The following is a 22,070-nucleotide window of genomic DNA, read 5'->3' on the forward strand; positions in this document are numbered from 1 at the left end:
GAGAGAACGCGTCGGCTCGCACCTTTTATTCGATCACCGAGTTATTTTAATTAATCGCGTTCGATGATTGTCAATGGCACAACGGATTTTATGGGCGCGTTTACGAGATAAGCGGGCGGACGAGACACGGGACAATGAAAACAGTCGAGAGCTTAAAAAATACGCTGTAAAATACGCAAATGTCCTCCGTTTATGAATTGAATTGCGGATTTTATGCGTTTGCGAGAGAAGCGAGCGGGCGATATATCGGACAACGAAAGCAGTCGAACATTTAAAAAATACTCGTTACTAGTCACATTATTACCGAATTGTTAAGCTTGTTTAACCGAACAAATACATTCAAAATCGACTTTTGTGTATCACCGTCGCAACGGATAATTTTTATATCACATAGAAATCTAGTTACCGAACTCGTGTCAACGGGGGATGATGATTCGGTGTTCGAGACCTTTACAGTATATGAACGAGAACGACGTGGAGGTGGTGGAGGATGTTCGCAGGGCAACGAAGTTGAAGACGAAGACGGAGACAAAAATGGGGATGAAAGCGGTGACGAAGATCGAAACGAGGATGGAAACAATGGTGGGTGACGAAGATGGAAACGAAGATGGGAACGATGCTGCGAACGAAGATGGAATAGAAGATGGAAACGAAGACGGAAATGAAGATGGAAACGAAGATGCGAACGCAGATGGAGACGCAGATGGAGACGGAGACGAAGACGGCGACGGCGACTACGGCCGAGTTCGTGTCACGCTCGTTGGTGGTTACCGGGACGATATCGGGGTTGGTGGTAGGAAGCTTGGATGGGGTAGAACACGAGTCCATTCGATTGGACGAGAATGTTTAGATACAACGGGGTGGGGATAGGGATGAAGCGAGTGCCGCAAAGTCGCGGGCTTATATAAACCGGCAACGAAGGGTTCAGATTCGCAGAGCAGCACTCCCCTTCGACGAGGCACCTATCCTGTCGAATTCGACGTACCGAGAGGCGATTCGTGAATCCAGGTAAGTCGCAACTTTCAAATCGCAAGTCGCGAGCCGCGGAACGGAAGTCTCGCATCGCACCCTCGTGTAGAAATACTTCTTTTTCCATTTACTACATCGCGCTATCCGCGTCCGCTGATTATAATAAACTTAACGTAAATAAGCAGTAATAAGCGTTGCCTTTTCCCCGCGTCGTCGGTTTCTTTAAATTTAAATGAGAACGCAATACCGATTTCGACGAACGGACTGCGCGATCGTCATTTCAATCGTTATAAAACGGCGCGTCGTCGATATCGAAATCGCAAAAATGTCATCAATTTACTAATTGTATTTGTTCGCGTTACGTATCATCGTGTTACACTCCGAACGTAATTTTCTCTCCACTCGACGCCTGTGTTTTCCAATTCGCGGATGCTCGAAACGACGATTCGCACCGGATGTAACGGCGATCGATTTAAATAAACTCGGACCGAAACGACGCGAGAGCGAGACAAACCGCAGGGAAACAGGCAAACGCGGAACAAAACGTCGGAATTGTCGCAACGGTGGTCGCAAGTAGGTCTGCGTCGACTTTGACGTGGCGGATTCATGACACGTGCGTTCCATCCGTTTCGCGATGAAACAATTAGCCGCTGCACCGACACGCGGTTTCGGTCGACGCGGACCATTTCCGAGTGGCGAAATACAGGAGGTCTGGCCGAGAGGAGCCCCCGGAACGAGGCCAGAGACACGCGCAACGTCGCTCGTTACATTTTCAAATATTTTCGGACATTTTCGACGCGCGCTCGCAACCCGGTAATATAACATCGTGCCAATATCAGCTTGTATATACAGGATGGTTGAAAAATTGTGGTAAAACCGGCCAGGGGTTGATTCTACATGCTAAGAAAAATCGAGAAATAAGGATAACATTTTACTATTTAAGGCTCCGTTTTCGAGAAAAAATAGGTTGATAAAATAATGCAATTCAATAGGAATTAAGCAGCGTATTAATATACAAATCTAACGGAATGCTAAACTAAATTTTCTCGAAAATGCTGTCTTAAATAAGAAAATGTTGCACTACCTTTTCCATTTATTTCTCGGTGTAGAACCATCCCCTGGCCGGTTGTACCATCATTTTTCACCCATTCTGTATGTATATGGAATCGGCGCTCTCGCCATCGGTCGTAAGACACGTCCCTCGAACGTTTCTTCGCACACGCGGCTTATTCGACGCCCACGTCGCCGATTCCATACGTTGTCGATTCCTTACGTCGCCGATTCTGCACGCTCTTACGTCGACGATTTGCCTGCGTCGGCGAATAGGATCGTTCCTCCGTGTTCCCGATTTTCCCGTTCACTATGTTGCGAACGGAGCTAAACAACTTTCTGATTCTTCGCCGGTCTAAGAACGATTACTAAAACGATTTGTCAACGTTTATCTCAGGCAACGCACCACGCGCGAACGTATCGATTTCTGCACGCCACGTTTTGCCTTGTTATCTCGCGATCGGCAACCTAGCCCGTTCGAATGAATCTGCGAAGCATGTAAGCAACATCGTAACCATACATCAACGAAACGAAATTGTTTTCCATAATCCTCGGAGATCTCCTTCCTCTCTCTCTCCTTTTTCCCCGTCTTCCTTTCAACCTTTATTTCCGCCACCGTTAACGCCCCCTTTTATTCGGCGGTTAATCCGCATGTCGGCGAACGACACGAGTTATTTATTGTTGCTTCCACGATTCGCACATCCCCCCTCGGGTTCGTCCAGACCCGACGTCGCAATGTTCTAAAGCGAACGGCGTGAACGCCGTCAAGTTGTCGGGCGTCGGTGGCACGACAGAGAAAGGATTCCACTCCGCGCACAGAACCAATGCTGTTATTAAGTAAACACCGGGGTTGCGGTTTTATCTCTTCGATCGGGAAATGAAAATTGCTACTCGGCCGCGTACCGCGACCGCTAAAAGTCGCAGGAAACTCGATCCGAATTCGCCCCCGTTTCACGGAAAACAGTTTCCCCGACCGATTCGGTGTTTACGTTATGTTCTGAACGCCGGCGGACTAAAACCTTTGGTTCGCCGCGCGACACAATTTTGCACGGAACGCTTACAGAGGGTGCTTTACTTTCTAGTAATTCGAGATGTTTTATCCTAAAAGAGCTTTTATCGCGGCTTCTTCGAGAAACAATCTTATTCCCGGGATCTCGATAAAGTCTTATATTGCTTGCCCTTTCTCTCTCTCTCGCCACCTTTATCTCTCTTACTCTCGCAAACTATTGGAACGAGTATTTCGTCTTGATCCGACAATTGGTCTACTGAAGTACTTCAAACGGGTTGGTCCAACAAGTGCCTCTATTCCCGAAGAAATTGCATGTATGAGTCGAAGGATCGACGCAGCTGCTGCATCGGATTCGAATTTGACGCGCGTTCATGCCCTAGTAAACCAATCCACCCGTCTCGCCGCGTGTTCCTCGTCGAATTCGTTGGAATAATATCGATGCTGGGAGCCTAGAACAGAAAACGGAAAATTGGAAATGGAAGGCGAGAAACGGGAAACGGGAAGCGGAAGTCGATAATTGCTATACGGAAAACAGAAACGGAAGACATAAACGGGGTACGCGAGATGATGGCAAACGCAAAATTGTCGAACGTAAGATAAACAGGGTCGACCGAACGATACGAGAACTCGGCGCTGAACGAATAGAAAGGGAGACCGTAACGAATAGAGAACAAGCACGTGTTGGGATGTAAAAACTCGTTGCCCGTTACAAACGAATCTCTCACGGTTCACGCATCGATAAATAAAGTCCGAACGCCGAGTCAGCGGCCACGTTCAACCACCTCGGCGAATACCGTCGACCCAGTTAGCGAACCCGTCCTTGAGGAAATGAAGTACACGCGTCGGAAAGCAACGTCCGACATCAATTATCGAAAACGACGAATCCAATTATCCCGCGATACGGCGAATCGGCACGCTTAAAGCGACCCGTGATTGCCGCGCCAATAAAACGCTAATTCAACGAATATCGGGCACCGACGGAAACCGAAGGGCTGCGCCGTAATTCGCAGCACCCGATGAATTTCGCTGCTATCTTTTTCACTGAAAATTTGACTGCTCGCGGACGCGATTTTTCTGGTCACGTTGGTTCGCGCATTTTATTCTCGCGAAATGGAAAACGCGAAGCGATAGGTGCCGGGGCATCGTACAACCACACGCCAGAAGCTTGCAACCTCTCGTTTCTAAACCGTCGCTTCAATAGTTTGTTAGTCGCTACGCTTTCCTCTAGTAGCAGCCCGAAACAAGAGACACCACTGTGCCGCCATTCTCGCTTATTCTACTTTTTGTCCTTCCACCACGTCCTTCTTGTTGTCATTGTTCATTTTCTTCTGCCTCTTCGTCGGTTCTTCTTCAGTGTCCGATTGTTTTCAATTCTGATACAACAGGCTACAAATATGTTATAAATTTTTGGTTTCGTTTTCAGACCGGAGAGCTACCCACATCCTCAAAGATGCAACGAAGAATCGTATCGTTCTTCGTATATCTAATGGTTGGATTCATCATCGTTTGTTTCAGTCCTTCGAGCGACGCTGCGCCGTAAGTTCATCGATGAAATATTTACCGTTCGCTATTTCTCCGTTTAATCGTTTCGAGAAGACTGGGCGATCGAGGAATTGAAATCGCGGATTTATACCGGCAACGGCGACGTCTCGAATTAATGGTATCGCGCGCGCTTGTCAATTAGCGCGATTTCAAATTTCTAACAGCGATCGCCTCTGTCTGTCCGCTCGAGCGTATCGGTGTCAAAAGGTAGATTTTCGAATAATTAGTTACCCGTAACGCACCTGGAACATAATATTATGCATACTGTAATCGTCGCGTAGTTATAAATTATTAGAAGGAAACCAAACTAAATTATCGACAATTTAAAGTAGCAAAGGGAATTGAACGAAAACTCGAACGAGATTATAGTAAGCTATGTAACAGCAGAAAAAGAAAGGGGATACGGTATTGTACATACGATATACATGGCATACGGCATACGCCATACACGCAACTGAACGCGAAGACGCATCTGGCTGCGTCAGAAAGTTTAACCCAGTTTCATTTGACGAGGCGTCGTTTAATGAGAACTGGTTCCTCCTATCCGAGAAAAGTAAAGACTGGTATTGTTACGACTCGTCGTTCCTAGAATTGTGCATACCAATGAGAGGAGGAGTTACAGATTCGATCGTCTCGCGAATGCAGCCAAGATGTTTCTTCGAGCCGCGCAGTCTCGTGCAATTGGCGAAACGAACGTTGATTTTTTGAACGATCGAAAATTGTTCGGCGAAGCGGGAACGAAATTCCAACGAGATCTTGTTCAAACGAGCGATCGTTTCAATTTGACAGGCAGCAAAATTATTGGAGCCAGTTGAACGAGGAAAATCCGGAAGCGCTTATAGATACGATAATTGCACGGCTTGGACACACTATAATGCGGAATCCAGAATTAGAAAAGTAAGTAGAAAGAGACGTTCGAATTGGTCGTGAAACGTATCCCGCGGGTACGAATCAAAACCAAGTGTGTGTTCCTGATCGGACAATTTGTCGAATCGTTTTTCAGCAACAAGCGTGGCCTGGATCTAGGCCTGAGTCGCGGTTTTAGCGGCTCGCAAGCGGCTAAACATCTGATGGGATTGGCAGCGGCGAATTACGCTGGAGGGCCCGGTCGACGACGTCGTTCCGAGCAGCCTTAAATCGAAATGGATTTCCCAGCTTGATCCGTGTAAATGTTCGCCCGTGTTCGTTCGTTCGTTACTCCGTTACTCCGTTACTCGTAAACTGTTCGTCTATGCTCGCCTATGCTCGTCTGCGGACGCGTATGCGCGGCTACGCTCCACGCTGCAACCTGTAACTTGTACGCGTTTTGCGCATATCAACGCGTATTGTCCTCGATCGTAACCCATTCTCGTCCTCGGGCCTCTTTAGCATAGGTTTGCTACTATGAGAAACCTTCCGTGTTAGATTTTCCCCGCGCGTACTATTCCGTCGTGAGCAGAAACACGTCTCCAATGCGTTTCATATCGTCGTCACCATTTCTCTACGGCATTAACTCTTCTTACAACTTTGGAATTTCAACGCGATGACAAACGGTTTCTGTATTCAATTCTAGTCATTACCAGGGATCTGTATGCGTGTTCGTACACGCGCTGGAAAATGAGAGAGAAAGAGAGACAAAGTGAGTGAGTGAGTGAGAGAAAGAGAAAGAAAAAAAAGAGATTAGGAGAGAGAGAAAGAGAGAGAGATGCCTCACGTGGTCCACGTCTCATGCCAAACGCCACAAACCATCTCGTTTCCGTTTATGAGTGCATCGCACATCGCACAACATGCATTGCACCGCGTCTCCAATCGCTTTGTTTGTAAAATCAATGCCTGCGGTTTACCTATGAAAATTAAATGTTTAATTGCAATTTAAATATACGTTTGAACATGTTCTTTCACTATCCTTGATCTGTTCTTCTCGATACAAATGCACCTGTTGATTCCCGCTCCGACCGTGTACACGTAATAATATCAACGTGTACGCGTCGCGCCGCATCCGACAGTGTCGAAAACTGTCGGACACACAGTTCGAATACGTCACTCATTTTCAATTTTATATTTAATTTTTCCCCGCTTATTGGAACGCTTTTTCGACGTTGCCGGCTATTGTTCCATGCGCGGATTGCACGCGTTCCATATACGTGTGCTCGTGTATGTCCAAGTAGATTACATACATCAATTTGGAACGAATGCGAATACGAATAGAAATACGAATGCGAATGTCATACACCCACTGCGCCCCGTTTGTCTTCGTTGCGAACGAACCGACAAACGAGTGCAAAGCTAACGATCGTTACAGTTAATTGAAAGACACGAGCTGCGTTGTACATGGCCTATCCGTTGCGTTTCACCTCTGCATCTCGCGTACCTTTAACTGTCGACGTTCGGGCGAATAAAGCGTGTAAACACTTGTACTCGGCCGTTATTAGTAAATTTATGAATTCGCGACTCCGCGTGTCTGCCGATTAAATGCAAGGATAATCGCGGTATACGATTACGGTAGGACTTGGAATCGAAACAAACTCGTGAAACGATGAATGGATGATATGAGGATCCGTCGCTCGTTGTTATTCATTGTTACTCGTTGATGTTCGATGCTACTCGTGACTCGTGAGAATCTCGTCATGAATACGTTCGGACTTGCACTTCTGATCACGGCTCGCGAATCACTGCAAAAAGGAAAAGTTGTGAATCTTACGAAATTCTACCGAACGATCCCGCCGTGATTAAACAGAAAATCAAACTAAATTCGCGCCAGTGCATAAAACTACTTACTGTACACTGTATAGTGCAAACAACAATGGAGAGGCTTTGACCGTACAATTACAAAACCGACGGCTTTTCTATTTCTTTGTCATCTATGATAAATTTTTAGATAACCTTCTCTATTCCGGCATATATTATAGTAGGAATTTATTACTGTAACACCATATATGCATTTGTCACATTTAGGTCTCGATAATATCGTCGTCAATACAATAAACGTCGATACCAGAATTATTGTAATTGTATATTGTAGGCGAACTTCAATACACTTGAATTTCTCTCGTATCGATCGAAACATCCTCGATCGATTTCATGCCTGCAAAGTCGTTCCTTCAAATGACGCAACCGACAGTTTTTTTAAAAGCTAAGTAATCCAGTAATCTAATAATCCAGCAGTCGTAGTAAATCCGAACATTTGAATCAATTTATTCTGATAACACAGCCTATTTAAATATACACATATATAATACGGATTTTGCATATAGGGAATACTTACTGCAGCAAGATGATATTTGTCAACTATCGCTAACGCGCGATGCGGAAATGCTAATGGAGCCGCTGGAGGTCGAAAAAAACGGCGGGACAGACAATATATGTATGTACATTGCATACTCGGTCGACCAATACCGCCGACCGCGTCCGTGGTAATACGTGCGCTTTTCAAACTCTGGCAGCCCTGGCTCAGCGGGTAACACCGCACACGGCAAGCGTCTGCGCGAGCACGTGTTCGCGCAGTCTCGATTTCGACGGTTGATCGCGTTGCTGGTTCACCGGTTAGTCTATGGCCACTGCATACGCGTGCGACGCCATGGGCATATCGGCGTATCGGCATGCGGTGTATAGTATACGCCGTATTACCGACACGACACGATGCGATACGATGCGACGAGAAGAAATCGGAATAAAAGAGGAGCGTGTACAACTTGGGCACCCAGTATGTTGTATCTATAACACGCATATGTAATACGGTAACACGATTACGTTGGTTCGTCAAAAGTGGGAGAACATTTCGATCGTGTGAACTCCTTATCACCTTTACTTTGTGACAGTCGAAGATATGGATAGCGGAATTGGCAATCGGTCATGTCCCCGCAATCGGCACCGTGTTAAAATGAGTGTTCGCGCGACCGTTCTAATTCTCGGAATTGCCATTGGTTCCATACTGTTTGCGTACGCGGGCTTTTCGGTCAAAGGCTATGCGCACGACGAGAATTCGTCGGTGCTGCAAACGATATTCGTAAGTATGCTGTGTTCCAACAATCCGATTGAACCTCGTCCGATCCGTGTCCAATCTGATCCGGTCCTATCGAAACAAATCCGACCTTACCGAAACTCGTCCGGCCTGGATCCGACCCTATCCGGTCTGATCCGACCAAATCTTAATACTGAAAAACGAGAGTTCACTCGTTGTTCAGAATATCGCGATTGATCTCCGAATATCGATTCGACTTGTATTGATTGTCTGTAACAGGTATTCCGTCATGGAGATCGGACGCCAACGGAGACTTATCCCACGGATCCTTATCGCGACTACGAGTGGGAGGGAGGTCTAGGAGCTTTGACCAAGGTTACAGAATCTAGAGAAATCTATTGTTAAAGCCGTGTAAACGTTCGCCGACGCGATATGGCAAGCGTTGGATAGAGTTACGAGCGATACGGGCAAATGTTTAAAATTTGAAATGTGGTGTCGTTGCTTAGAATGGTATGCGCCGAATGTACAACGTCGGCCAATGGATACGCGAGAACTACGGCCCAGTAATTGGCGGCAAGTACGAGAGCAAGTTGTGCCTGGTTCGAAGCAGTTACGCGGATCGTTGCTTAATGTCCGCGCAAGCTTTGCTGGCCGGTTTGTATCCGCCGACACCTGACGAGATCTTTGTAGCAGGACTGAATTGGCGTCCTGTTCCCGTCTCGTCTACGCCGCGAAACTTGGACAAGGTAACTATACGCTCGCGGTGTCTGACGATCTCGATGGTTCGTATCGAGCCCGTAGTCGCGCGAAACGGTTGGACGTATATCACGAAATATGACGAAATTCTTTGGTAACGCGAACGCGGCTTCTGTTACGAACGAAAAAAATTATCTGTATTAAAATACCGTACCCCGCGCCGCGCCGCGACGCGGACGCTGACACGGATTTCAGATTATCGTGGTCAAGGCGGCTTGTCCTCGATTGGAAGAAGCTTTGAGAGAAGCGTACAGGAACGAGTCGCTGCGACCGGGAACACCGTCGATCGAATACTATCGCGAGCTTTCCTCCCATACCGGACAAAACATCTCCACGATCACCGACGTCGAGTTTCTGTACAATACTCTCGAGATCGAAGAGCAGCAGGGCTTGAAGCTACCTAACTGGACAAATAAATACTATAATCGTGAAATGCGAGACATCGCCGCCCATAGTTTAGCCATATTTACCAGTAACAGCTTGCAGCAAAGACTCCGCGGAGGTTCGACCGATTTTCTTCTCTACCATTTCTCTCTGGTTCGCCTACTGTTTTTATCACGGTATATTCGGAACGTTGCAGGACCATTGCTCAGGGAGATTCTGAAGACTTTGCGTGACGCCGTTGCCGGCAAAGACACCAGGCGTGTCTATCTTTACTCCGCGCACGACATTACTCTCGTTAATTTACTGCGGACCATGGGATTTACGAGCGAGAACTTTAAACCCGGTTACGGTGCGACGCTCGTCTTCCAACTGTACTTTAGCCCCGCGGCTGCGGATAAGGATAACAGACACGCCGAAATAAAGGTACATCACAATCGTATATACATGACTAATAGATACATCCTGCGATATTGGTATACCGATATCCCGCGTATCGTTGTGTTGACCTACTTCCTATTTGTCTTATTGCCGTATTAGCGTACAGTCATTTATTGGTTCAATGCAATCTCATCGACCTACAACTTGAAAATCCTCCTCGATCTATCGATACTCACGCTCTAAAACACTTTCGCTTCCTTTTGTTTTCATCCGGCATTTAATATTCTATCACCGCTCTATTTCATTCTACAACAAACTCTGTCCTGATGTTACAGTTATCATACCTGAACGATACGACCAAATTCACAAGGTATTCCATGGATATACCAAACTGCGGTGAACCGTGTTCACTTGAAACCGCGGTCGATCTATGGAAAAACGTGCTCCCCGAAAACTGGGACGATGAGTGTTCGTTACCATGATCGTTTCAACATACATACGTATGGGGGTACATATCGCGCCGTTGAGCGGACATTCTCCTGAAAATCCATGTTGAAAAATAATTGGCACGCTCACCGTTCCAATAGCCAACGCTACCAGACACACTTACAGTTTCACTCCAGAACCGATCGACCGAACATCCATCCGATAGATAATAATGTGTATGTGCATTTCGATCGGAGCGCTTGGAAGAGTGCGCGCAGCGCAACGCGATGATCAGTAGCGCAATGCGTTAGCAGTTAGCAGACCGCACGTACCGTGCGAATCAATTCTAATTCGAGCGAAGCTGGTTAAGATTACTAAATTGGCACAAAATCGTTTAACCAGGATGTGTCCGCGTTGCTTACGCAACAAATGACACTGGATGTTTTGCATGTTTCGTTACGCAATGCGAGAACGATTATTACAGTCCAGTCTTTCCGTTGAATTCAAATACTCGGACGGAAGATGGATCAACATTTATTGATTAATCGTCGACCGGTGCACATCGTCTCCGATCGACGTGTATAATATCGCGTTACCATCACGGTCAGCGTCGTCCTCGACCTCGCCCTTGTACTCGTCGTCGTTATTAAACGGCCGGATATATTATACACGTGTACGTTTGCAGAAACGTTTCTGTTCCGCATGTATTAACGGATCGCACGTCCTGCTTAACAGAAAATAATGTCCCATCGACGGTACGTAAGAAGAGAAACAATCTATGATTCATCGTTCGGAACCGCTCGCACGATTAGTCATCGTTCTAAGCGCACAAAGATTTTCTAGAAAATGTGTAATCATGCGTTAACACTATACTTCTTTTCGGGATAACGCACAGGCAAATAGAGATTAACGTATGAGAACGCGGAGCCAAATAAATGTTATACATAATGGATAATTGTGTTGGATTGTTCAATACACGTTTTACATTGTAACATATGTATGTGTAGCAGCCTGTTTAGACCTGGACTATCGGTTGTACGAATGCGATAAGACCAGCGCCAACGAGAGGGCAGCAGAGTGATCGTTTCGAATCGGGAACCGTGAATGGTGAACGGTGATCGGGAAACGGTGAACGGTAAATGGTGAACCGGTGAACGGTAAACGGGGAATCGCCAATGGGGATAGAGATTAGGGGAACGGGGAACAGGGAACGGGCAAACGAGAGTCGCGAACGAGGAAAGGGAGGTGGAGGAGAATCGAGATGCGCAGTCGTATCGGTGCAGGCTTATCTACGACGTGCGAGTTCAGCGGTCGGATCGCGATCATTCGATCTCGCGATTGCTCGCGATCGACGCGACCGAACAGTACGACAATTTCAATAATCGACCGATAAATGGTACAGTAATAAAACTTGAGAAAATCTCGAGCGATTCGATATTGCTCGATAAAAAAAAAAAGAATTGATTTACATACAAGCGTTCTTTTATAGTCAGTTTTTCTACGCTCTGAGAATTAAGCAACATTATCGACCGACGACATCCCAGCAACAATTGCACACGCTGTCAGTTCCAACTGAATGATAGCGGTCGATCGCGCCCATCGTCCCGTTTGTGTTAAGTTATGAGAAGAGGTTAGTTTCGTTTTCATTATATTATACGATTTTGTGCTTCTATTTCCCCTAATTTTTCTTTTTCATAAAGTTTTTTAATTTTCCATTGGTCCCGTGAAATTTAGGACGCTCCTATAATTCTGTGAAACTTTTCCTATCATTTGTACGGAGGAAATCTAATTGCAGTACTGTGGTTAGTACTTAGTTGGCTCACGTTAGGCGTTGACTCGTTTCTACAACGTCATCGTAACAGTTCTCAGTGGGACGTTCCGGACGAAAAATAATTTCAATGTATCTGTGAATTGTTTTGCAGATTCATCGCGATCTCCCGTGGACTTCCAAAATGTTCAGTTGGTTAAATAGAGCTGACACTGACAGACAAAATGTCTTCGAAAATGTCACTGAAGGCATCAAGAAGATCTACAAGTCGAAAATGTTGCCTTTGGAGCTGCACTATCAGTTCCATGATTTTCATTCACCTCAGCTGGACGACGCAGATTTTGATGCAAAGCCAATGATCCTTCTAGTAGGACAATACTCTACGGGCAAGACAACCTTCATCAAGTACTTGCTCGAACGAGACTTTCCTGGAATAAGGATCGGTCCTGAACCAACAACGGATCGCTTCATTGCAGTTATGTATGATGAGAAAGAAGGTGTGATTCCAGGAAATGCTTTGGTCGTCGATCCCAAGAAACAGTTCCGTCCTCTTTCCACGTTTGGTAATGCTTTTCTGAACAGATTTCAATGTTCTACGGTGGCATCCCCTGTGCTTAAAGGCATATCCATAGTCGACACGCCTGGTATTTTGTCAGGAGAGAAGCAAAGGGTACGTATACTCTCGGGAGACAAAATGTCCATTCACTTGTTTCACGTGTCCATCAGTTTCATGTAATTATCTTTATTCTGCAACAGGTTGACAGAGGTTACGATTTTACCGGAGTATTGGAATGGTTTGCGGAACGAGTGGATAGAATTATTCTGTTGTTCGATGCTCATAAACTCGATATTTCCGATGAATTTCGAAGATCTATAGAAGCGTTGCGAGGCCACGACGATAAAATCAGAATTGTCTTGAATAAAGCAGATATGATCGATCATCAACAGCTAATGAGAGTATACGGAGCGCTGATGTGGTCTCTTGGTAAAGTACTACAAACTCCTGAAGTAGCCAGAGTGTATATCGGGTCGTTTTGGGACGAGCCCTTAAGATACGATGTAAATAAGAGGCGAGTACTGTTATTTGCCTCGTATTACAATGCAATTCTCTTTATCGTACGTGCCGTTCACCTTTTGTATTCGCACAAACATGTACACACCGCGATCTTTACCCAAAGGAAAGATAATTATGTTTCCGTCGGTGGAATACTCAAACATAATAGTTGGATCGGGTGGAATGATATTGATAAACCGTGTTTATGAATATAGGCATATACGCATGAACGATTGTATAATTATTAGTAGCACAACATACCGTTGTTATCCATTGAATTCCTCATTTCAGATTATTCGAGGACGAGGAACAAGATCTCTTCAGGGATATGCAGTCATTGCCTAAAAACGCGGTGCTGCGAAAGCTAAACGATTTGATTAAACGTGCTCGATTAGCCAAGGTGAGAAAAAAAAACACGAAAATCTGCTTATCGAACATTGTTCGGTCGCTGATCGATCGGCGTAGACACTGCACATTCTATTTCACAATGATATCGCCTCTACGATACGAACTCAATAATGTACAAACGCATGTTCGACAAACCTTAGGTACACGCTTACATAATCAGCGCTCTTAAAAAGGATATGCCTAGCCTGTTTGGCAAAGACAATAAGAAAAAAGAACGTATCAAAAATCTGGGTCAAATCTACGACCAAATACAAAGGGAGCAAAAGATTTCACCAGGCGATTTTCCAGACTTGAAGAAAATGCAGGAATGCTTAGCTCGCCATGATTTTACTAAATTCAACAGTTTAAAGCCTAAATTATTGGAAGTAGTTGATAAAATGCTTTGCGAGGATATTGCAAAGCTCATGGACATGATACCGCAAAACGAACTCGATATAGCGTCAGAGTCTCTAGTTAAAGGTATTTCTCCACTACGTCATACTTTTATATTGTATATTCTTCGACCGAGATATATCGTGATATTTTTATGAAATACCAAGAAGCAGAAGAAGGACAGCTCACCGATGCCCAACCCATTTTCCTGCTCTATCCCTCAATTACTCACGTAATCGTGGATATATATTTGACTGAAAATCAGTATCTCGAGTATTGTGATAAATTTCAATTACGCTCGATAGAAAACTCGAAACAAACACGGCCTTCCGTTAGATACGCAATTCATACCAGACGTAGTTATACGTGTGATATAACTTTCCTAACTCTCGAATTTTTTCCCCCTTTTTCTTCTTCTTCTTCTTCGTTTCTCAACTTCACGAGCTTCCAAATATTTTATTTCATTGATTTTTCATTGTGATTTCGACTACATTTCTATCATTTGCAACAGGCGGTGCGTTCGAAGGAGTAGAAGATCAAGTAAGTCCATTTGGTTACAAGCGAGGAGAAGGAATCGATGCTGGGGCGGGTGAACCAGAATGGATCGTCAATAAAGAGAGAGCAAAATACGACGACATTTTTAATACGCTTCAACCATATGATGGAAAAATCTTGGGCTCAGGTACTTTCTTATCATCCGTATTTCTTTCTACCTGAAAAGATAATTTTGTGCAACGTTCCGGCGTACATATTGAATCACTTGAACGTATTGCACAATAACGATTAAAGTGTATTTACTTTGATCGATAGTACGGTTTAACCAGTCTATACGACTCCATCGATAACGCTACTCTTATTTGTCTTACTGATTATTATTCTACTCATTTTCAGTCGCTAAAGAGGAAATGTTAAAATCCAAATTGCCGAACAGCGTGCTTGGAAAAATTTGGAAGTTATCAGACGTTGACAACGATGGATTTCTGGATTCCGAAGAATTTGCCTTAGCAATGCATTTAATTAACGTAAAGCTCGATGGGCACGACCTTCCTACGACATTACCGGACCACTTGGTGCCACCGTCAAAAAGAGAATTATAATTTTCAATTATTTCCTCTATTTTTGTAGAACACGTTCGCTATCGATGTCAATTCGCCGATACGTTTCTACCGTCAAAATGCTTCTTAAAATTTGATTTAATTTACATCGGCAACTCCACGTCTCCTTCTATCAATGTATCACAATAATTCAGACATCACGATCAAACTATACAAACAGCGTTTTGTTCTTTCCAATTAATTTTCTCTTTCAGTATGCACTTTAATTAGTGTCTGTTTGCTGTTTAATCATTTCGTACCACATACCGCTTCTAATATTTTATTATTTCTATTCATTTAAATTGAATTATTATAAGACGTGTGAATCAGTTTCTTGTTATTCAAACGGTATTCGAAAGGCATTCAAAAATTATATTATATATTAATTCATAAATACTATGTATATACTATACATTGGAATTTAAGCATTAGGAATAACACATTTATAAGTGTATAAACATTGTGTCTCTTTGGTTTAGCGAATGATCTATTTATAATCGCACGTAATCGAGAAATGGTCAGAAATTCACAAAAAAAAACATGTATATATTATAGTTCGCAGATACTTTTGCGAATATAATTTTTACTAAGATCATTAATTTCAATGTGTTTATCGATGTTCTGCAAAAATTTGAACTGATTATGTTTGATATCGTATAATCATCTGCTACGTAGAAATAGAGATTTTACAAAAATGCTATCACATTCGATGAATAGCCACGTTGAACCCGATAAACAATTTCTGTCACAATCACATCTTAAGGTTTCGATGCGTTTTGCACTAGAACTCACGCGCGGTTTTAATCATTTTTATTCAAAATAGTTCAGCATTTTCGGTTCCGTGATTTTTTACGTTACTATAGAAAGCACAAAAATATTTTGAATCTTAGAAAACAGTACTATCTAACATATCATTTTATTTATTAACACAGATAAATTTACATCTGGAAAAAGTGGTGAAAACGCATCGTATCGTATCGCTTCGCATTTTGTTAGCACTGCCTCCGCATAATGCGTTCTTATGTGATATAGAGACAAAACGAATATTTTTAGATTATAATTCATATACAATAGTAATTTGCAACGTGTACAGTAAATTTAATCAGTTCATACTGTTCGAGAGGAATCAGTTTATCGAAAGATCAAATTTCCTATTTGGAATATGTTATCGCCGAAGAATGAGAAAAGTCTCCTTCTTGGTCTTCCCTCGGTCAGTATGAGACACTTTGTGAATCATTCCTGTCCACGAGCAATTGTTTTGGTCACGCAGTTTTCACTTTTTAACGTGCCGCATTGTATTCTCATATTATTCATCCGACGAGGTTGCGTTGTAATACGATTGAATGATACACAGAGACTTAGTAGAAAAAAACTGCGTATATAATTTGCGTTCGCTGAATCCTGAACAGAATTAGTATCGTGACTGGTCGATACAAACCGATCCCAGATCACTTTACGCGGAAATTACGAAAATATTTAATAACAATACGATTACTTTTTGTAACAACACAATCTACTCATACTGTTCTATTTATACATATTTGGAATACATGTTTGGAATCTACAAAATTTTGATTCCAATTTACCTTTTATATCGGTATTGGAGTTGTCGCGATTTCGACGAAGATGTCGATAACGTTGTCGGTGACTTTTCGATCCATATACAGAAAAAGTTTGACCGTATAATTGTACCCAATTCTGCTACTAATTCCATTTGGTAGCAGCTATATGAATGTAACACGGTATACGATCGACTACGACATAATACCTTCAGTATTCAAATATATATATAATGTTGCTTAAAAATATAGCTTTCATAAGTTGGAAATATCCTAGTGACACACCGAGAAAAAGTTCGATTATGTCAAATATTTCAAAGGACGATTCTACAGGTCAATCTAAGATGAAAAATAAGAATCATAATTATACTGTAACCTATACAATTATATTGTCCTTATACATTTTGATAAAACATAGTGCACCGTGTTTTTCGTAATTTTGCATTATTTTCGAAGCAACGATACATAAAATGTAGCTCTAACTTCTGCACAGTTTACTTCCTCTCTAAGCAAGCGCTTCTATCCCCACCATTTTACCGTGTATCCAACACAGGATCCTGTCGTAGCATTCAAAAATTAGCCAATCGGAGCGAAGCTATTTCTCTCCCCATTTTCAACGCTTGCCACTAATTATAGCACATTATAATTTTGACTAAATAATAATGAATACAGTGCCGTGTATCCCGGGCCCAAGGTTACACACAGTTGCATACAGTTCATTGTGCACGCGATTTAGGAAATATATACATATAAAATATATGGGGAACTAAAGTTCTGCATCGGATAGATGTGGCCCTATGGCCTTTCGATTCGCAATGTCGGCGTCGCAGTTAACATTAAAAGAAGGGGAAGGAGTAACATCTGAATTTCCCGCCCGATGCAGGTTGGTATGATGCTATAGCTGTACAACCAACAAATAGCCGAATACAACTGTGTCACATGTGCACATGTGTATATTTTGTTCAACGGTTCATCATTTCAAACGAAACTCTCTGCTATCGTTATCGACTATAGTAAGAACGCTCTTGTCTTTTTTTTTTTGTGATCACATTCAGAATTTGATACATCCTTCGCATTTCTGTAACTGTCAAGATTTATAAGTACAAGGCGAGTGTAAAATTTCAAATTTGCTTCTGTATTAACATTGCAAGAATGTTAAGTGATTGTTTTGAGAAGATAATTAAGTAATTTTAGTTTGTTCATATTTGTATAATTTGATGGAAAATTCAATATCAGATCTGTTATTTAATATTATACGTCTATTTCTATGTATTATGTTATGTAAATACTTGTGTTCACATTTTAGGGTACATGAACTTAATTGTTTGTTAAGAGAACAACTGGGAAAAGAAAGTGTGTGCAAAGTAAAACCGTTGACAGTATAAATTTCCATTTAATAATTGGCACAAAAACGTCACAAAAGGATTGCTGTCTTTTGCATGTCTCCCATAAATTACTTGGCATTATTAAAAACGGAAAGAGACAATTACATGTTATAAAATGGAGACACCGAGAAAATTAAACAAGTTCAAGTTGTCCTCTGAAAGGGCCAATACACCGATAAAATCAAATTTATCTAATACCAATATATGGAAAGAGCACAGATATAGAACGCCAAAACGTAAAGAGGAGAAGGTAGATTTAAAAACTATGAAGCTGCAAAGTGTCAAGAAATTTTCAAAATCTCCAAAGATTGTACTGAAATTAAAACAATCTGAGGAGTTAAATTTGTTAGGATTGAAGAAAATTCATAGGAATAAATCACTGTCGCCGTCGAACAAAAAGAAGTCTGCAGTTTCTTTTCGTATAATGAATAAAACAGTATCGCCATCAAAGAACAAAACATCTAAAATTTCTCGTTATAACAAAAATAAAACAATATCGCCATCGAGCAAGAGGAAATCTATGAACTTGAATAGCACTGACATAGCTGCTTTCATTAGAGAAAACACCATAAAGGATAGCTTACTGTTAAAAAATCCAGTAGTAGTATTGCATAGACTACCAAACAAGATTCCTGGCACTGTACAAGAAATATCCAAAGATATTAGTAATAACTCATGGGAGATAATAGATTCCAGATCTACAAGACTCAGCCCAAATAATACAAGCAATTTTAAGAGAAATAATCTTAACACATCTGATGCTCTAGAAGTAACTGCTTTAGCAATAAATGATGAGCAGAACGATGGAATAAATAAAAACAATACTTACGAACTTATCGAACCTGAAACACCGAATTTACGCCAAATATTACGCGACAGAAAAAACGTGAAACGTAAGGAAACCAATTTATATGAAAAAGTAAGGAAATCAAGTTTGAAAGAAAACATGAATTGTACACCTAAACCTGCATTATCATCTACACCCAAGAGGAAGGAATTTGCCAAGGAGTCCAAGCATGTAATGGTTGTGTTAACCCGAATGGACAATGTTAGCAGTACTATGTCTACGTTTAAAAAAAATTCAGAAGCTGCTACAAACAGGAACATTTCTATTACTAAATCTGTCACTCCTTCATCCAAGTTACGTAGTGATTCAAAAATTACAAAAACTCGGTCTCCTGTTAGTAAAAAACTAGGTAATCTTCATTGAATTCTAATGCTGAAATGCAATTGAATTCTTTTGCTCTTCACTATCTTATGAAACTGAATCAATTTACGTAAAGAACAAACATTATTGACATGTTCAGGTTTAAAAGCTTCTGCAAAAAAAAAAGTTCCACGTTTTGCGGAAATTCATAAGAAATTGTTCGCCGAGCTGGAATCTGCTGTAGACGCACAGCAACGATTGAAAGAAAGGCACAGAGCACTGAGTAAATATATCATAATCCCCCCCATGCTTATTATTCAGATTTCTTCTTTTATATTTCAATAATTCTCCATTGTTAACTGTCTTATTCTTTTAGCCACACCGAACGCCAAAAAATTACCAGTATCCACTGTTTCTCCAAAAAATAATTTTCCAACATATAATTCAATGAAAAGTCGAATTCCTTGCAAGATACGGTTGCAGGATGCTACAAATTGTATTAAAAAGATGGAACCAAGAGCAGAACTAATAAGGTAACGTATTACGAATAGTCGAAGTGAATTTATAAAAATCCAAATATACCCTAATGTTTCTTGATGTTCCACTTCCCATAGCACGCGTCAACGGAAGAACAGAGAAATTCTAAAAGGTGTCAGATCAAACCGTCGTTTCGAGTTACAAATGAAATTTAGAAATATAAAAAACTGATAGTCGAGAATCATACTCTTTAATGTAATGCTTAATCAAATAATAAACTTTATCAGTTACGAATTATATCACACATGACTTTTATCGTATTTAACGTGATACAACTAATAGATTGCAGTTATGACAAAAGTAAATGGACGCTGGAAAAATGTAAGAATATCGTTGCATTGTTATTGATCATGAAAATAATACTTATAATAAATTGAAATTTTCTTACTACAGAAATTGTTACGATTAGTGTCATCTTTATTATCTCTTCTATGTGAAAGAATTACAATTATAACTTTATATTATACAATTATAACTACTGTAGGTGTAGTTTTGTTTCTATACTAATTAAAAGTTGATACAGTTTTGAAAGAAAGTATGCTACGGTTTATAATCTTGTTACTTTGTTTCAACTGTCTATAAATGATAAAATGGAAATTTACAGTATCAACATCTGCTATGGATTTAGCACAGTGGCGTCATCTATGCCGGAAAAGTAGATCTCGGAATTATCGTATGTAGATAATTTTGACGAAAAGTTTAGCAAGTTGCGTATAGTGGCGCATAACGTAGATTTGATGAAGCGAATGATTCTTGCCGAATTTCGTATTGTATCCTACGAACGAAGCGGTACGAATTATTCGTAGTGCGTTCGGATTAGTGTCGTCTTTTACGCACACTATTTCAAGCACACGTGATAACACTGTTGTGTGTATACTGCCATAACCTCAAATGTACGGCATATTACGTGTAAAATACGATTTCTGTATTAACATTAATTATTACGTATATACATAGATAAACAACAATTCTGGTGAAATTTTAAATTATACAATTGTACGAAACGGGAAGCACAGATTTTGTATATTATATTTGGAAGTTATTATAATCACTGTAGAAAATGGTAAGTACAGTAAACAGTATAGAATATACCAAAATAAGTAGTTTTCAATGTTAATAAAATTTGTTTTCTCTTTCAGGCAAGAAACGCAGAGAAGGCAATGTAGGTGTATTGAAATTAAAGTATCCTTATAGTTCTGAACTTGAATTGTTAAAAAAACATGTGTTTATCATTTTAGGACAACGCTTGCTCGATGGAGAGCAGCTCAGAACAATGAAGGAGCCAGGAAGGAGCAGGAGAGGAGGCCGTACTTGGCATCGGAATGCAGGGACTTAAGGAAAGCAGAGAAATGGAGGATGCAGATAATCAGAGAGATCGCAAAGAAAGTGGCCCAGATACAGAATGCTGGTCTGGGAGAATTCAGGATCAGAGACTTGAATGACGAGATCAATAAGTTGCTAAGAGAAAAGCGGCATTGGGAAGCGCAAATAAAGGAGCTAGGAGGTCCAGATTACTCTAGAGTGGGGCCACGTATGCTGGATCACGAGGGTCGCGAGGTGAAACATCTATATTTTTTCAATGCCTTTTTTATCCAACCGAATATAACAATATAAAAAATTCGTGCAGGTCCCCGGCAATCGTGGATACAAATATTTTGGAGCGGCTAAAGAACTGCCAGGGGTTAGAGAGCTTTTCGAGCAGGAACCTCCGCCGCCACCTCGGAAAACGCGCGCGGAATTAATGAAGGACATCGACGCTGATTATTACGGGTACAGGGACGACGATGACGGAATTTTGTTGCCGCTTGAACAGAAAGCAGAACAGGAAGCTAGAGAGAAAGCTGTGCAAGAATGGGAGGAGCAGAATGAGAAAAACGAACCGGAACCCGAGCCGGAGATAGAAATCACTGCGCAAAGAGCGATACCATCGCAGCAAGACATTCAGGAAGCATTGCTCGCAAGAAAGAAGCAAGAGCTGTTAGAGAAATATGTACTTTGACAGGTTTTATTTTTGTATCTCTTTTCATACGTGTTCAATAACAACTATTTCGTAAGTTTATTCGTTTAATTGTATTAGAGTACACTTTTTATAAAACGCGACAGATATAATAATAATTTTTATTTATTATTATTATTAGTATTAATATTAATTTTAATTTGTAAGTTATAACATTGATTAAGGTAATTACTTTGTGCAGTAGACGTTCAAACTTCAATTTAATACTTATCAAGAGAGATAGAGAGAGAGGAGAGAGAGAGAGAAAGAGAGAGAGACAGTGCTGTAGATAAAAT

The 22,070-nt window shown here is 41.6% G+C and overlaps 4 protein-coding genes across 9 annotated transcripts; all 4 read left to right on the forward strand.

Moving 5' to 3' along the window:
* Positions 1 to 870: 870 nt before the first annotated feature.
* Dh31 (diuretic hormone class 2) lies at positions 871 to 7,488 on the forward strand. The gene is made up of 4 exons (XM_078178223.1): positions 871 to 1,008; positions 4,452 to 4,564; positions 5,360 to 5,467; positions 5,574 to 7,488. Exons 2-4 carry the CDS (start codon positions 4,479 to 4,481, stop codon positions 5,704 to 5,706), a joined length of 327 nt encoding a protein of 108 aa, XP_078034349.1. The 5' UTR covers positions 871 to 1,008; positions 4,452 to 4,478; the 3' UTR covers positions 5,707 to 7,488.
* Positions 7,489 to 8,178: 690 nt separating this feature from the next.
* Positions 8,179 to 11,450, forward strand: LOC144468615 (lysosomal acid phosphatase-like). Its single transcript, XM_078178215.1, has 6 exons — positions 8,179 to 8,555; positions 8,790 to 8,885; positions 9,017 to 9,256; positions 9,462 to 9,768; positions 9,847 to 10,073; positions 10,364 to 11,450. Exons 1-6 carry the CDS (start codon positions 8,376 to 8,378, stop codon positions 10,508 to 10,510), a joined length of 1,197 nt encoding a protein of 398 aa, XP_078034341.1. The 5' UTR covers positions 8,179 to 8,375; the 3' UTR covers positions 10,511 to 11,450.
* Positions 11,451 to 11,584: 134 nt separating this feature from the next.
* On the forward strand, positions 11,585 to 15,328 carry LOC144468611 (EH domain-containing protein 3-like). 2 transcript variants are annotated; one of them, XM_078178206.1, is made up of 9 exons: positions 11,585 to 11,850; positions 11,944 to 12,084; positions 12,189 to 12,256; positions 12,377 to 12,892; positions 12,979 to 13,292; positions 13,568 to 13,676; positions 13,825 to 14,143; positions 14,568 to 14,738; positions 14,948 to 15,328. In XM_078178206.1, exons 2-9 carry the CDS (start codon positions 12,075 to 12,077, stop codon positions 15,151 to 15,153), a joined length of 1,713 nt encoding a protein of 570 aa, XP_078034332.1. In that variant the 5' UTR covers positions 11,585 to 11,850; positions 11,944 to 12,074; the 3' UTR covers positions 15,154 to 15,328. The 2 variants fall into 2 exon arrangements, with proteins under 2 accessions (XP_078034332.1, XP_078034333.1); XM_078178207.1 differs by lacking the exon at positions 12,189 to 12,256.
* Positions 15,329 to 15,474: 146 nt separating this feature from the next.
* On the forward strand, positions 15,475 to 21,806 carry LOC144468614 (pre-mRNA-splicing factor ISY1 homolog). Of its 5 annotated transcripts, XR_013493832.1 has the most exons (6): positions 15,475 to 17,592; positions 18,016 to 19,290; positions 19,402 to 19,524; positions 19,618 to 19,774; positions 20,736 to 20,841; positions 20,918 to 20,941. XR_013493832.1 is itself a non-coding variant. In XM_078178210.1 (5 exons), the coding sequence occupies exons 2-5, from the start codon at positions 18,210 to 18,212 to the stop codon at positions 19,947 to 19,949; spliced, it is 1,455 nt and encodes a 484-aa protein (XP_078034336.1). In that variant the 5' UTR covers positions 15,475 to 17,592; positions 18,016 to 18,209; the 3' UTR covers positions 19,950 to 20,167. The 5 variants fall into 5 exon arrangements, 4 of the variants coding, with proteins under 4 accessions (XP_078034336.1, XP_078034338.1, XP_078034337.1 ...); XM_078178210.1 differs by lacking the exons at positions 20,736 to 20,841; positions 20,918 to 20,941 and adding an exon at positions 19,856 to 20,167; XM_078178212.1 differs by lacking the exons at positions 15,475 to 17,592; positions 20,736 to 20,841; positions 20,918 to 20,941 and adding exons at positions 17,599 to 17,722; positions 19,856 to 20,167.
* Positions 21,807 to 22,070: the final 264 nt, after the last annotated feature.

This window comes from Augochlora pura, chromosome 4, assembly GCF_028453695.1.
Source record: "Augochlora pura isolate Apur16 chromosome 4, APUR_v2.2.1, whole genome shotgun sequence".
Classification (NCBI taxonomy): domain Eukaryota; kingdom Metazoa; phylum Arthropoda; class Insecta; order Hymenoptera; family Halictidae; genus Augochlora; species Augochlora pura.

Excerpts from the sequence above, each read along its gene's own strand:
- Dh31 (XM_078178223.1), top strand. The coding sequence starts at position 4,479 with ATGCAACGAAGAATCGTATCGTTCTTCGTATATCTAATGGTTGGATTC. Across the intron at positions 4,565-5,359 it reads CCTTCGAGCGACGCTGCGCC|GCAGCAAAATTATTGGAGCC; the intron begins GTAAGTTCATCG and ends TCAATTTGACAG. Across the intron at positions 5,468-5,573 it reads CGGAATCCAGAATTAGAAAA|CAACAAGCGTGGCCTGGATC; the intron begins GTAAGTAGAAAG and ends ATCGTTTTTCAG.
- LOC144468615 (XM_078178215.1), top strand. The coding sequence starts at position 8,376 with ATGGATAGCGGAATTGGCAATCGGTCATGTCCCCGCAATCGGCACCGT. Across the intron at positions 8,556-8,789 it reads CGGTGCTGCAAACGATATTC|GTATTCCGTCATGGAGATCG; the intron begins GTAAGTATGCTG and ends TGTCTGTAACAG. Across the intron at positions 9,769-9,846 it reads GCAGCAAAGACTCCGCGGAG|GACCATTGCTCAGGGAGATT; the intron begins GTTCGACCGATT and ends GGAACGTTGCAG.
- LOC144468611 (XM_078178206.1), top strand. Across the intron at positions 12,893-12,978 it reads TGTCAGGAGAGAAGCAAAGG|GTTGACAGAGGTTACGATTT; the intron begins GTACGTATACTC and ends ATTCTGCAACAG. Across the intron at positions 13,293-13,567 it reads AGATACGATGTAAATAAGAG|ATTATTCGAGGACGAGGAAC; the intron begins GCGAGTACTGTT and ends TCCTCATTTCAG.
- LOC144468614 (XM_078178210.1), top strand. The coding sequence starts at position 18,210 with ATGGAGACACCGAGAAAATTAAACAAGTTCAAGTTGTCCTCTGAAAGG. Across the intron at positions 19,291-19,401 it reads TCCTGTTAGTAAAAAACTAG|GTTTAAAAGCTTCTGCAAAA; the intron begins GTAATCTTCATT and ends TGACATGTTCAG. Across the intron at positions 19,775-19,855 it reads CCAAGAGCAGAACTAATAAG|CACGCGTCAACGGAAGAACA; the intron begins GTAACGTATTAC and ends CACTTCCCATAG.